Consider the following 13,986-nt stretch of genomic DNA (forward strand, 5'->3'; position numbering starts at 1 on the left):
TAATATTGTTAGTGGGATTCTAACATTCAGAATAATGATAAAAATACATTTTGAGCTCAGGGCTATGGCTGTTCACCTTGATCAAGATAAGTTCTCTTCCACCTTGCTGAATTTTCATCTAAATGCAGCATGTTTAATCCAGGCTTCAGGGAAAGCTATTAACAATGGGGCTGACTCTCTCAGATGTTTCTAGGGTGAAAAACAGGCTCACCTATCAGAGGTGAATGTTTTCTGCCACCATATTAAAAATAAGGAAAAGGCTTTAGGTGGAAGAGGTGCCTGATTCATCTAATGTTTAATACATTTTAAATAGTGTAAAACATGCTTGTTACTGATTTTCACTTCCTCTTTCAGGAAAACTAAAGGTTTTTCTAGAATATACTTATTTCAGGGCTTCAAGAAGATAATTGTGTCTGAACAAATTTGCCTGGTGTGATGTTGTTAATGCCCTCAATCCAGGAAAGGGGTGCCAGGGAAAGAATTGCCAACGAGCTTTTCCAGGCTTTTTCAGTTGCAAAGGGCAGCACTTCTTAAGGACTCAATTTAAGGAGAACATACCTGCTGCAACAAAGAGAATCCCAGCGCTGAGAATAATGTTGTTTTTGCTGTTGTAAATCCTTCCTGCTCCGACACAGAGTCCTCCCAGCAACAGCAAAATTGTGCTTAGGATGGGGAACACGCTGGAGGCGCGGACGATGCCTGGAGGGAGACGGGTAGAAAAGCAAGACAGACAGTAATCATTTCAGGCGCCTCCTCGGGTGCAAGTGTGGAGATTAGAGTCTCAAAGTCCCTGGCTTTTCAGAGAATCATTAAGAAGAATGATATAGAATCACAGAACTGTTCAGGTTTGAAAAGGCCTTTAAGGTCATCAAGTCCAACTGTCAACCCAGACCTCCACAGTGTCCACGTCCTCAGGTGCCACATCCACACATTTTTTGAACACTTCCAGGGATGGTGACTCCACCACTTCCCTGGGCAGCTGTTCCAATGCTTCGTAATCCTTTCAGTGAAGAAATTTTCCCTAATATCTAATTTTCTTTTTCTGGAATTATTACTGATTCTGCATTTCTGAGCATGTTTTTGGGAGCCAAGACCTTGGGTAGGTGGCCAGACTCTCAACTGAGTAGCTTCAATTTTTTGAGCTTTCTCCTAGGAAGTCCAGCCTTATCAACATTATCTGATGCCATCATGTGCAGAATATTTCTGGCAAAGCATGAGGTAAGTGACAGTAAGACCCAGCATCATGCAGGGAGCAGCTGTGAAAAATTCATGAGCTGGCTATGAACCCTACGAGGTTTGGGACGGCTGGAGCAGGCAGATCTGTTCCTTGCTACATGTGCAAGGTGAGCAAATCACAGCTTTTGAAGCCAGCAGCATCCATGTTGCCAGCAAGCACAGCTAATAACCCCTTTTCCTTTTGTTGGATATTAAGGACATCGCAACCTTTCAGATTTCTAAGGAAGAAATTCTAACAAGTGTGTCTTAGATGTTCGTGTTTAGTTTTCCGACAGCAAAGTAGAGTCATTTAAAATTCTGTAGGCTTCAGTCCATTCACCAGCATGGGCTATAAAATCCCCCACAAAAATATTAGAACACCACTTCAAGCCAGCTTTCAAAGTCAGGTCACAACCAGACTGAGCAGCAATCGACAGGGAAGCGGCAGGGAGGGAACAAAAGGGCTGAGAAAAAATAAACAAGCATGAGAAGAGGGATGTCTGTATTGTAAAAACCAAAGGGGTAGAAGCTGGCAGGGGTTCCTGAAAGGCAGAGTGAGGAACCGAGTTATATTATTGTTGTAGAGAGAGGATTTTTCTTTTTGAAGAAGGGGAGATAAGGTGCTGTGGAAAACAGGATCACCCAAAAGCTGGGAACTGTGGAAAGGTGAATGCACGGAGAGGAGTCCTGGCAAGGCGAGAGGTGCCAGGGTGTGGGGATGCCCAAGGTGAGTGGGGGTCAGAGTTTGCTGTCACAGGGGCATGGAAACCCCAGAGCAGACTGGGAGGACACAGGCACCCAAGGGCTGAGTGCTGAGAAAACACCATCTGGACGTCTCCTCTGCCACGGTGCCGTGAGCGCCGCGGCCTCTCCCGGGTGCCATCCCTGGCTGACACGCACAGAGAGCGGCGCCCGTTTCCCGAGGAGGAATGGCCAGATGTTAGAGCTGATGCCTTCTCATTTTACTGTGGATGGCCACAGCATTCCCGACTCAGTGAACGCTCCCTGACGATTCCCCTGGTAACTGGTGGCACAGCTCCCACTGACGCGGGGGGGGGCAGGGCTGGTGTTTGCTCCCTGTGCTCTGTCCAGTCCCGGAGCCCCCGCTACGGCCCAGCCCTCCTGAGGATAGTGTGGACACAAACCCAAAAAGACAGGCCCTGCCTGGGAAGATCCTGCCTGTATCGATCTGCAACAGTGAGAGAAGTCCATCCCTCCCCGAAGTGGCAGCGTCACTGCATGTGTCCCTCACAGAGGAGGCATTTTCTGACGGGATCTGAACCCCATTCAGGCGGGGGCATTGCTATTCCGGCAGCGTCTCGCAAGGACTGGCACATCCAAGTGACGTACGTGGCTGTAAGGTCTGTGGTCAAAGCCTGTTGAGAGGTGAGAACCCCTTCTCCTGTCCTGCCTGCACCCCCACGCAGCTGGTACAAAGCAACAGCACTTTGGCTTTGGGGTCAGTTTTTAGAATCAATAATTAGAAAAAGATTCACAGTCAGTCTTAGCTGCTAGACATTTAGGCACCCCAAATCACTGCCTCGTAGTGCCCTGGCTGAAGGCAGCACTGGCTCAAAATCTGTGGCCCACTCTTTCTGGATGTTATTTCCTATATTTGATGGCCATGCTGTTTATAATGAATTCAATTACATCAAAGAGCTCTCCTAAAATTCTTCACTGATATCATTGGAAGGAACTTGCCAGACATGCCAGATATAAGGGCTGGGTTGTTCTACTTGTAGCAATAATCTCCAGAGATAATTCTTCCATAGTAGGTAATTAATGTGAAGAGAAACAAAACACACAGTGTTCTCTCCCTGTAAAACTCTCCAGTATATTTTTTCCTACAATGTGTACTTTCAGCTCAGAAATTTCAAAGGAAGCTCATAGGTACCATGTAGAATTTACATATGTCTCCTGATACTGGTAATAAAATGACAGCACATCAAAAAACATTAAGGCAATCTGGTTTTTGCTTTCTCCCTTGCTTTTTTCCCCCCCTTGTTTACCGTCCTGTCTGTTTGCATTGGCCGCTGTGCACGGCTATGTGTGGTGACACCTCCTCCGGTGGAGCCGCTGCTCCTCCCCATGGGCTGCGAGCCCCGGCCTCTGCTCGGGCTTTTCATCTCCTCTGAGAGGCTTGGAAAAGGGGATGCTGTGGCACTCAGGGAAGAAGGGCATGAAAGTGTAGAGATGCCCCTGAAATGGGGTGCCCAGTGCCCCTCCTCGCAGCAGGAGAGCCCTGCTCATCCCCCCTCTCATCCCCCGGGATGAGAACGGCTGAAACCCCCCTCCTGCAAAGGGAGAGGTGCATGTGCTTTCTGTGGTGCTGGGTGGGAGTAGCTTGGTTTCTGTGCACCCAAAAAAACGTGGGAGAGGAGGGAAGCAGGAGAGGAGGGAAGCAGGAGAAGGGGGGAAGCCGGAGCACACGTGCTGCTGGGCAATGCGGCGGCAGCCCGGGGACTGCACTCTGTGGTACATCTGCCACTCACTGGGGCTCTGCACAGCCAGGAGAAGGGGATTTTTTTTAGACACACAGATTGGAGTGTGTTGCCACAGGGAAGGTTCCCTAGGAAGGGTCTTGTTCGAGCTCCTTTGCACGTGTCAGTTGTCGCTGTGCTGTCGTTTGCTTGGTTTCGCAGGGAGCAGCTTGAACACCGAAGGGCAAAATCCAGACTGCTCCTACCCACGTCCTGGACCAAGGTCTCCTAAAATCAGACATATTTTCACTGATTTCCATAGGGGTTTGAACCAGGGCTTCATCCTGCTGGCAGTAGAATGCTTGAATTTCACTGAAACCTGTATTAAATTGGAGACTGTGGAGCAGGCTGAGACCCCTCATGCTGCTCTTTCAGGAGCACAAGATGCACACTGTGTTGGTGTCTAAGCCAGACAGGAAAAATAAGGATTATCCCCAACATGTCCCTCTGAGAAACTTGTGGCTGGAAAGAGTGGAGAATGAGATGGAGCCAGCAGACTGCAAGGGTGTTGCAGAGGGCAGAAGCGGGACGGAACCTCTCGTGTCTCCTTTGAAACAGGATGCAAATATCCTCCTGCCTTAGACAATGATTTGATCCCCATTACATATAGGTATGAGCTCATCTCCTCTGGATTTAGACATGGAACCTTTCAGTAATCTCTAAATCAACTGTATGCATGGGAAGCTGCAGTTCTCAGGAAAGTTAAAGCCTTGTCTCCGTGCAGGAGAGGGGGAGCTCTGCGGGGGAGCCACCGGAGACCGATTTTGCAGAAGACATAAAGGGCTGGACCGACTTGTTTTTAAGATCTGTACTTAGTCACTTTGGAAAACAGCTTTTAGGAGCACCCGTCACAAGCACACTTACAGCAATTTACCGATCTCATGTCTTCCCATGGAGATGTTTTTCCCAGTTCGCACTTTTCTCCATATAAAGGAGGCATAATGCACTTTTATCAAGATGCTACTTAATTCCCCTTTCTTTTACAGTCCTTTTACTAATGATGTTTGTTTCCTAGAGCTGACTTGGCATCAATTTAACATTAGATCCAAGGCTTTGTATGAAAGATAAATGCAGCTGTGCTCACCCTCTGCCTCAGCCTGAGCTCTGAAATCGTGTCACCCGGGTGCTATGACTGATCTGAATCGACAAGAGCAAAGAGGAAAAAACCTCTGGGTTTTCTGGGGAAGCAAACTTTTCAGAGATTTTTTTTTCTTTCTTCTTGTCTTAGCAACTAGAAGTTGTTGCCCAGAAGTGAGCAGAAGGGCAGAGTGGTTCTCTAAGTGGTGTTTCAGGTAATTAGTAGTGTAATTGAGGTGTTTTTTGCCTTGCCAGCAGCGTTATTCACAGCTCCCTGGTTTCCCAACACCTTGTGAGCTGCAGTTCCTCTCCCTGGCAAAGGGCACTGCTTTCAGCTTGGCTGCTCAGCTCTTTTGCTCAGAAGGAACAACAAGGCAAGGAGTCCTCTGGGGAGGGGGAATCCAGCTCCAACTTCGCAGGATTCATGAGGTTTCACACCCGGGTTCCAAGACTTCCCATCAGCCGAGAGAATGGTCACCCAGAGGAGACAAAACCATTGCCCTCATTTCAAGCACCAGGTTGGTGGATGAAATTGTTTCTGGGGGGAGGATTCCATGCCAGCACAGAGCAGCAGTGGCTGGCTGGCCAGGCAGGGAAGCCCCAGCCCATGTTCATGCTGGGATTTTGCTGTTAGCTGCAGAAATTTCAGCTTCCTTCCTACAATGCAGTAATTTCACTGCAGGGGGAGGTGGCTCAGCAGCTGCAAAGGATGAGGCTTGCATAAGGGTTGGGAAAAGCTTCCTAGTGGGCTGGAACCCACTCCTCAAACCTGTTTTGATACACTAACCAGATAAATACTCCCTCTGTAAAAGATCCTCGCCAGTCTGGGAACGGTAGCTGTAGTTTTCATTTGAAAATTTGCCATATGATATTTAGACAATAGGCACCAAAATCATGAGCATTCCCCTGGCCAAAGAAAACCCTTGGATGAAACCCTTGAAACCCCATGGCAGGAGGGTTGAAATGAGATGTTCTTCTAAGTCCCTTCCAACCTAAACCATTCCATGATTCTATGATTCAATGACTCTATGAAATGGGGGTCCCCAAGGGTGAGGGTTGTGCCAACTGCAGCATGAACGGCACATGCTCTCTGCCACCCAGTTTGGGCCACTCTCTTGCAATGAGTGAGACTTGGGTTGCTCTTTAGGAAAGAGAAGCCCAGGGAAGTCTCTGTGGCCACACATTGGGAATCACTGTTCACTTACGGAGAAGGTATTCTGAGCTGTCGTGGTCATAGTCATTGTCTTCAGGGAAGTGGTTGATTCGGAAACAATGTCCTTTGTAGATTCCTAAATGAAAACAAAGCAAACAAACCCCATAAGGAATAGAACCAGGTAAACGTGCTTTTTCTTTTTAAGCTGTCAAGAAACCATCCCTAAAGCCATGAATTTTGGGCAGCTTGGGGTGAAGCACCGCTGAAGGAAGGGAGAGCCAGGATTCCTGGGCTCTGTTCTTCAGCCACTAATATCGTTCTCCTGACTGTTTTTAATTTCTAATGCTTTACTTTATCAGCTTATCTAACAAGCACACCAAGTTTGCAAAGCTCCTTTCTGTTCCCAGGGTGACTCCCTGCTCCATGGCTGGCGTTCCATGGCAAAGCCAAGTGCCAATCCCACACCCACCATCCCTCCCATCTCATCCCAGTGAAGTGCTGACTTCCATTATCAGGTTGGTAAATGCTGAACTGTCTGAGGCCTCTTCAGTTACTCTCTAGGCTGGGAAAACAAGTCCATAAATCTCTTCCTGCTGCGATTTAAACCCATATGTCCCCCTCAAGGTTGCCTCAGCTTTTAATGGCATACTTGCTTAGTTAACTGGAAGCCTGTGCAGCAAGTCAGGGCACAGTGTGCACTCTTGATACCTGGAGGAACAATGCCAGAGCTGACCAGATGAACTCCTCACTCTGCTGAACAAGTCAGCACTTTGTCCATGCAGGTAAAGCCTTACATGAGCAGTTTGTGTTCTCTCCTGCCACAGTTATCCATAGTCTGAGCCGCAGTTGGGTCGCTGTGGCACTGGAAGCCACACAAGGACCTCTCCCCAGAGAGCTTCCTGCAGGAGTGAGCCCTGAGCTGTGATTCTGCCTTGGTGCTTTCATTATTCATTAACCAGTGCTTTCGTGCTCGGGAACACACATCACACAGGATGAGTTATCCCTGCACAGGAGCTTTGGTGCTTACAGCTCAAGCTGGCAGAAGGATTTAAAACCCATCAGTTAATACTACTTTAACAGAAGCACAGCTGCAGTCTGTAGGATATAAATGTGGATTTATTTCACTACCTATTACCAATGATTACAAAGATCTCAAAAGAATTACTAATCCGGAGGATTTAAATTGCACCCTGTGAGTGTCAACTGCAGGTTTGCTACTACAGCGCATTTAATTCTTCCAGTAAATGATGTCTCTACTCTAATTGCAGGAACAGCTCAGGCTTTCTCTGCACAGCACTTCAAAGGCTGGGAACAAGATGTAAGTGGCTCATGTCACATCTGGAAGTGACACACCTGTCCTGGCTGCCAGGTGGAGGGAGCACTTCAGCTGGGACTGCTCCTGCTGAGTGTGTTTGCCCCATGCATCCCTCTGCTTGCCATCAGAGGGTCTGCTGCTGCTCCTGATGGCTCTCTGGCAAGGCAGTCTGAAATTCAGATTTTAGAGATCCCAGTGTTCATTTTTATGGCAGTTCACATGATGCAACTAAATCACTCTCAGCATTACAGGTCCCCTGAGGCTGGATGGTCATTGCATTGAGTCTCTCCCCTGTGGTCAGAAAATTTACAGGAGATACATTCAGAGTACGACTTTTTATCCTTTCTATTCATTAAGGAAAAAAAATCTAAATAATCTTTCTATCCTATTTTCCTCTGGAAATAGGCTTTTCAATGACTGTGCTTGTGTGTGTACAGGTGGGGCCATCTCTCAGTCTGTATGTATTTCACTGTCTGTAGGTACCGTTCCCTGTGTACTTCCTAAACTGCCAGAGGGCAGGGTTAGATGGGATATCAGGGGGAAATTCTTCCCTGTGAGGGTGGTGAGGCCCTGGCACAGGTTGCCCAGAGAATCTGTGGCTACTCCATCCCTGGAAGTGTCCAAGGCCAGGTTGGATGTGGCTTGGAGCAGCCTGGGCTAGTGGGAGGTGTCCCTGCCCATGGCAGGGGGTGAAACGAGATGATCCTTAAGATCCCTTCCAACCCAAACCATTCCATGGTTCTCCAATAACTTTTAAGGTAGTTGGCTGAATTTTTCCAGAGCTGATATAAAAGCAGAGGTATCACAAGCCACTGAACTCCCACAGCTTTGGTGCAGACAGGGAGAGCCACGAGCAGCTCCTTCCACTGTGGGGCTGGAACAGCCCAGCAGGACAGGAGTGATGAGCCCTTCATTTCCTGGTGATTATATTTGGAGCCTTTCACATGAAAGAGTATTAGCAAGACTAGCACAGGTGAAAAGGGATAATTATCCCCAAACAAAATTCTGGATGAGCTTGAGAGTTCTTTTTTATTTCCAGCTTTTGGGAATACTGGGATTGGTCATTCTGGCCAAATTTTTATAGAAACAGCAAGTGCCTGTGAAATTTGGACTTGTATCAAAGCTTAGGAATGCAAAATATTCTTCCCAATATTTTTGATGTAGTTCAGAGCATAGATCCTGGTTCAGGGTCCTCTCTAGTGTCTGTGGTGTTTGAGAGCTAATAACAGCAGCAGACTGGATAACTTTTTCCCATAAAAATTTAACAGTTGCCACATAACTCAGCAGCAGCTTATTAAACTCTCAGTGAGGCTTGAAGTTGCTACCAAGAACTCTGGTGATGTACAGGGTATTGAGAGCTCTTTCAATCTACAAAGTAAAAAAGGTTTGCTAGGAAAAATAACAATTCCTTTCTTTCATGATAGACTTCGAAATTCAGATTTGGGAAAAGTTAAAATTGGCTGAAGAAGCTACTGAAGCAGTGGTCAGCTCTAAAAGCACAACAGCAGAGTCTGACTTGTACTTAAACATGAAAAATAAAACCAAAGCAAACCTGGGATTGCTGGAATACCCATTTCCATGCCCTGGCATGTAAAGCAACGCAAAAAAGTAAAAGTAATGAAATAGCAGAGGTGGCAAAAAAGGAAAATGCCTCAATTGAAGTTAGTAACAACCATTCTGCAGCATCTGCACAAGGGCTGAGCTCCTTGAAGCTCTTCTCAAAGGCTTCACAGCAGCTGCCTTGAAGAAATGTGCAGAAAATGTGGCCATTGGTCCCCAGTCACTAAGGCACATGAAGCCATTGCCCACCCCAGGATGTGAGAGGGAGATTTTTTTTTTTGCTTGAGTATGGGGACACAGTCCCTTACATCCTTCGGAGAGGAAGATGGAATATTTAACTCCTACTGCTGTACCCACTAGAGAGAGATAAATAAACTGCAATCACTGCCTAACAGATACTAAAATATTGAGAAGCACTTCTGGATACCTCTTGAGAGTTAGATATAATATCCCACTGAGATGCTGTAAGTATTACTCCTTTCTTTGAATGATTACTGATATATTTTAAATGATGCTTTTAGAAATACAAATATTATAACACAGCTTTTTACCTCATACTAATAACAACTTTGTTCTGAATTTTGAGCCAAGACTTGAAGGTCTGAGCTAATGATAATGAAGAGGTAAATTTTCTGAAGTGCTGTTGGTGGAGTAAGAACATTTTTTTCCACTAGTTGCAGCACACTTAGCTGGCATTTAAAAACTAAAGAGTGTTTCTGACTTGGTTCTACTCTGTGTTCAAGGGCTTCTCCAACAAGGTTAGTACTTCCCAATCTCACTAAGTGTTGTTCAGACAACTATAATTAGAGTGTGATGTATTCAGATAATGTGATAAGGGAGGGAACTATAGTGCCTAAGTGAAGATTAAGCTTTGTTTTGGGGTTTGAGATCTCAAAATACATAGAGCTTTCAACAGCAAATCAAAGTAGTGATTGCAAATTCTGATGACATACAACCTTCTCCTTGCTCTTTCTCAAATAATCCTTTAATAATCCTGCCTCTACCATTGCAGATTGTTTGCTGGGTTTTTATTTTTTGATGACTGAGAGTGAAGGTTAATGCTGTGGGATGCAAATGCTTTTTAACTTTGTGGCCGTGCGTTCCACGATCCCATTGTTGTCGTCCATACCATCAGCATGTCTTTGAAACAGCCATTTCCCGTGGTCAGTGTTTATCAATGACAACATTCCCTGATGCCCTGGAAGTGTTTGCACAAATCAGCACTGGAAGACAGAGCGCTTAAATGTCTGGCGATATTTGTCAGGGGCAGGCTGGACTTTCTGTTTTCTCCCTGCCCTAATCCTGAGATCTCCACACAACAAGGTCCCTCCACAACATTAGTGCTCTGTTGTCATTTAAAATTGCTTTCCACCACGCAGGACTCGGGCAGCTCTGCAGCAGAGGACCTTGTCTGCAGGGTACTGCTGTCAATAGCAATTTTTGTCTCCCAGCTCTGAGCACGCGCTCACGGGAGGCGATATCCGATAGCAGCGGCAGACACATGAGGAGAGATGGGCCGACCTGCTGCCTCCTTCTGCATCCACAGCCTCTGCTCCGTTAACCATTTCAGCTTCCAGCCCTCCCACCCGCCCTTCTTGTGAGATTGGTCAGTAAAACAGCAGGTTTGGGACCTCTGGAGAAGCCTCACGGGGCACCAAATATTTGCGACCTCCTTGGATCAAACCCTCCCCTGCCAACACGCTGCGTTCTTGTAGCTCTTGAGCAGCTACAGATACTTGGTGCACACACATGCACACTATTAATAGAGTTAATCAGGGTGTTCTCCAGAGGGAGTTACACCAAGGGAATGAGGGCAGTGAGTGTCAGCTGCAGGAGTGGTCACACGGCTCCAGCAGTTACCTGCAGACAGGTAAATACACCCCACACCCACCTAAAATCCCACTAACCACCTGATTTCTTTCTGGCAAACATCAGTCTTCTGGGATGGTTTGAAGACATGGAATGAAGTTATTTTCAAGATCATTTGACAGCAAGTGCTTGAGGATACAGAGAAGGCAAGTTGCAAGGGGCTGACTGTATATTAAAAATAAGGCAATTAGTAAGGTACCATGGGAAATTTGGACCAATGGTTCTGCTTGTTGCATCTATTCTGTGATTAAACGCTGTGCCTCAGTTCCAGAGCTGACTGTCAGCCTGATTTACTGCAACACATGAATATCTGGATGTTTAAATGACAAGTTTTCTGAGTATATCAGCACAGAGACGGCTGACTGACAGATAACATCACAGACCACGAGCAAAGTGTGACGTGCAGGGTGGGGCTGTTGTAACAGAAGTTGCCTGAACACAGTGTCCGTCCGTGTGGGACTGGGTTTCCTTAATGGCATGGCTTTACACTTCCCTTCGACATCAGAACCTCTATTTATAGTGAGTGAGAGTGTCTCAGTGCTGGACTCTGCCAGGGGAGAGGAGAAACAGTTGTGTATGTTTTCCTTGGGAAGATTTCTTTGCTGACAAGTTCTGGAGCCCTTTGCCTCGTGATTTGAGCAATAGTGAGCAAAGGAGATCAGACATGCCAAAAAATGTTCCTCTCCACAAAAATATCTATCTGTGCACTGTGTTCATTTCTTTGATTTTCCACCAGTACAACTCCCCTGTCTCACTGGACTGACACCACAGCACTCACAGCTGCCGAGTTCACTTTCTTTTCATTCCTCTTGTTGTAGAACAACCCTTGAGAAGAGGAACGGGTGATGCACCTCCTTTCACTTTCAAAACCTGCTTTGTGTTGCTGATGGTCAAACAGGGACTATTCCAGTCCTGACCTCTCCACTCAGACAAGGAACAGCACTGGATGTTCTCCCGTAACTCGGCACTTCCTCTGTTAAAATGCCCTGAGTTTGATTATTTGTCTCCTGCTGTTTGCTGAGAGTTTCACAAGCTTGTCCTTAAGTTACTCGAACGAGCACAGATCCCATGAGCCTCTGCCTGAGGATGTTTAATGCTGTCATTATAAAGGAAATCATGAACTATTGATGCAGGTCATGTGCAAAACACACCTCATGTGAATTTGCTACACCACGTTGCTGCTGTGAGCCGCCTTCAGCACCGTGGAGGATGGAGCCAGCAGAGGAGGAAGCCTCAGGAGGTTAAGTACACATTTATTGGGTGTCTGCCTTTGAAAAAAGTTTGGCTGTTGTGAGAGCTGGAAACTTCAAAGCATAGGCTGTTTTTGAGACAGATTCTGTCTGACACCCCCGGAGTCCTGCCAGTCCAGGAAATTTGTCCATATGACAGTTTGTATTTTTGTTTCATCCTGGAGATGAATTTGATGAAGAGCACTGCTTGTACCTGGGGTTATTGTCATACTTTTGCCAGGGTAGGTCTTGTTTTCAGAAAATGCTCAGGATCTAAAAAGATTAGAAGTCCATTCCCATAACTGTGGGCTCCCATAGTGCCATTAACCAGCTGGCCAGCATGAGCTGCCCATCATGGTCAGACCAAAGCAGATTCAGCTCAGCTGAGTCTTTAAAAGGAATTTATCCTAAGTCTTGACCATGTTTCTCTACAGGTACTGAGCCAGTGAAAAAAAGAATCTTTTATTACCCTTATAGAAGTCCTTTCCTTCTTTCTTTTTCATCCCTGAACTCAGAACTCACTTGTTTCTCATCACAGGGAGCTGAACTGCCTACTTATGGGCCAGATTCTGATTTCACTGCAGTGGGCTCAAATCTGTCTCACCCAGTAACAGTGATATCAGAATCTGGTCTTCTCCCTTTGTTTGCTCCCCCTCTACTTCCTGGGCAAGAAGAAAATGATTTTAAAATGTTCAAATGTATGAAATTTGCCCCACTTTCTTCCTTAGGAGCTGTCATCTCTAACAAACCCTTTGGGTTCTTCTTTTGATCTATTTTCAATTGTCTGGTGGGCAAAGCAAAACTCCTCCTCAAGTCTCTTATTTTCTTATCTTCTGCTGTGACATGAATTTCCCCTTTTCCCAGCCCTCCCCCTCTGCCGCTCACAGCTTCCCAGCAGCCCCCTCAGTGTCGGGTGAAGAACGACCAGTGGCTTTTGCTGCCTGCTCCATTTTGCTCCTCTTTGACATTTTTAAGCTCAGAACACCTTCCTGGTGTGCCCAACACCTGAGGAGGGCTCCGGTGGCAGTGCTGGAGGAGACGCGCCGGAGCAGCTGCTGCTGCCCACGCACTTGCAAATGAGCTGGTGCTGGCAGGGGATCATGTGCTGCTCTCACCCGGCCCTTATTCTTAGTGCTCACCGTTCCCCTCCAGTCTGGCAGGAGCACGTTTTCTCTAGGAACAGGTCTCGGTTTATCCTGTCGTTTGACGTGCTTGGTGCCACCATTACCCTCGCTCCGCTTCTCTTACCTTCGTGTAGCAGCTAATGCTCCCTCCTGTGTTTATCACAGACTTCCTACAAGAGATGGGACTGTCTTATGCCACTGTTCTGCAGTATTTAGAATATTATAACCTGCTCTCCCCACCTTGCCTGCACTGTGGCTGTGATTGATCCGATGGCCTTTCGCTGTCCACAGCCTCTCCTTGGTGCTCCTCTACAAAGCCCTCTCTGTTGGAAGCTGCTCACAGCTCCTTCTTTCACCACAATCCCACAGAACCAAGGCTGTGCTGCTCTATTCCTTGCATTGTTTTTTTTTCACAGGAGTCTCAAACTGTAGTTGAGCTCATGTTCCTCATTGCCCAAGACCCAACTCCACTGCCCTGAGTTTCACAGCCATAAATAGTGACTGGTCCAAGAGGTTCCTACTTGGGGAGTTTGACCTTTGTGTCACAACCATCCCTTTTCTAACATTCTTGAGTTTCCTGTGGCCCAGATGTGATGCCTTAGCTGATCTCCTCCAGATGCCAGTGGATGCTCCCTGTTTCCCAAAGTCTGCCACATATCAGAAGATGTACCTTGCTTAGGTGGTCAAGAATTCCACTATTTGTAGAATCACAGAATGGTTTGTGTTGGAAGAGGTCTTAAAGCTCACCTCCTTCCAACTCCCCTGCCATGGGCAGGGACACCTTCTACCAGATCAGGTTGCTCCAAAGCCCTGTCCAACCTGGCCTTGAACACTTCCAGGGATGGGGTACCTCTGCTGCTGGGGTGGGACTTCTAATTGTTGCAAGAACAATTTCACTCTTTGAGCAATATTATTTTGACATGGTGTAATCCAGCACATAACACCCAAACACTATTTTACACAG

The 13,986-nt window shown here is 46.7% G+C and overlaps 1 protein-coding gene across 1 annotated transcript in view; it reads right to left on the reverse strand.

The window, feature by feature from the left end:
* CACNG4 (calcium voltage-gated channel auxiliary subunit gamma 4) overlaps positions 1–13,986 on the reverse strand; it is a 43,104-nt gene that overhangs the window by 4,619 nt on the left and 24,499 nt on the right. Inside the window, exons 2-3 of the mRNA XM_027692021.1 lie at positions 5,978–6,061; positions 559–699 (exon numbers count right to left, since the gene is read on the reverse strand). Of these exons, the coding sequence (XP_027547822.1) occupies positions 559–699; positions 5,978–6,061 (225 nt within the window). The remainder of the gene's footprint in view (positions 1–558; positions 700–5,977; positions 6,062–13,986) is intronic.

The sequence above is a fragment of the Neopelma chrysocephalum genome, unplaced genomic scaffold, assembly GCF_003984885.1.
Source record: "Neopelma chrysocephalum unplaced genomic scaffold, ASM398488v2 Primary Assembly neopelma1_84, whole genome shotgun sequence".
Classification (NCBI taxonomy): domain Eukaryota; kingdom Metazoa; phylum Chordata; class Aves; order Passeriformes; family Pipridae; genus Neopelma; species Neopelma chrysocephalum.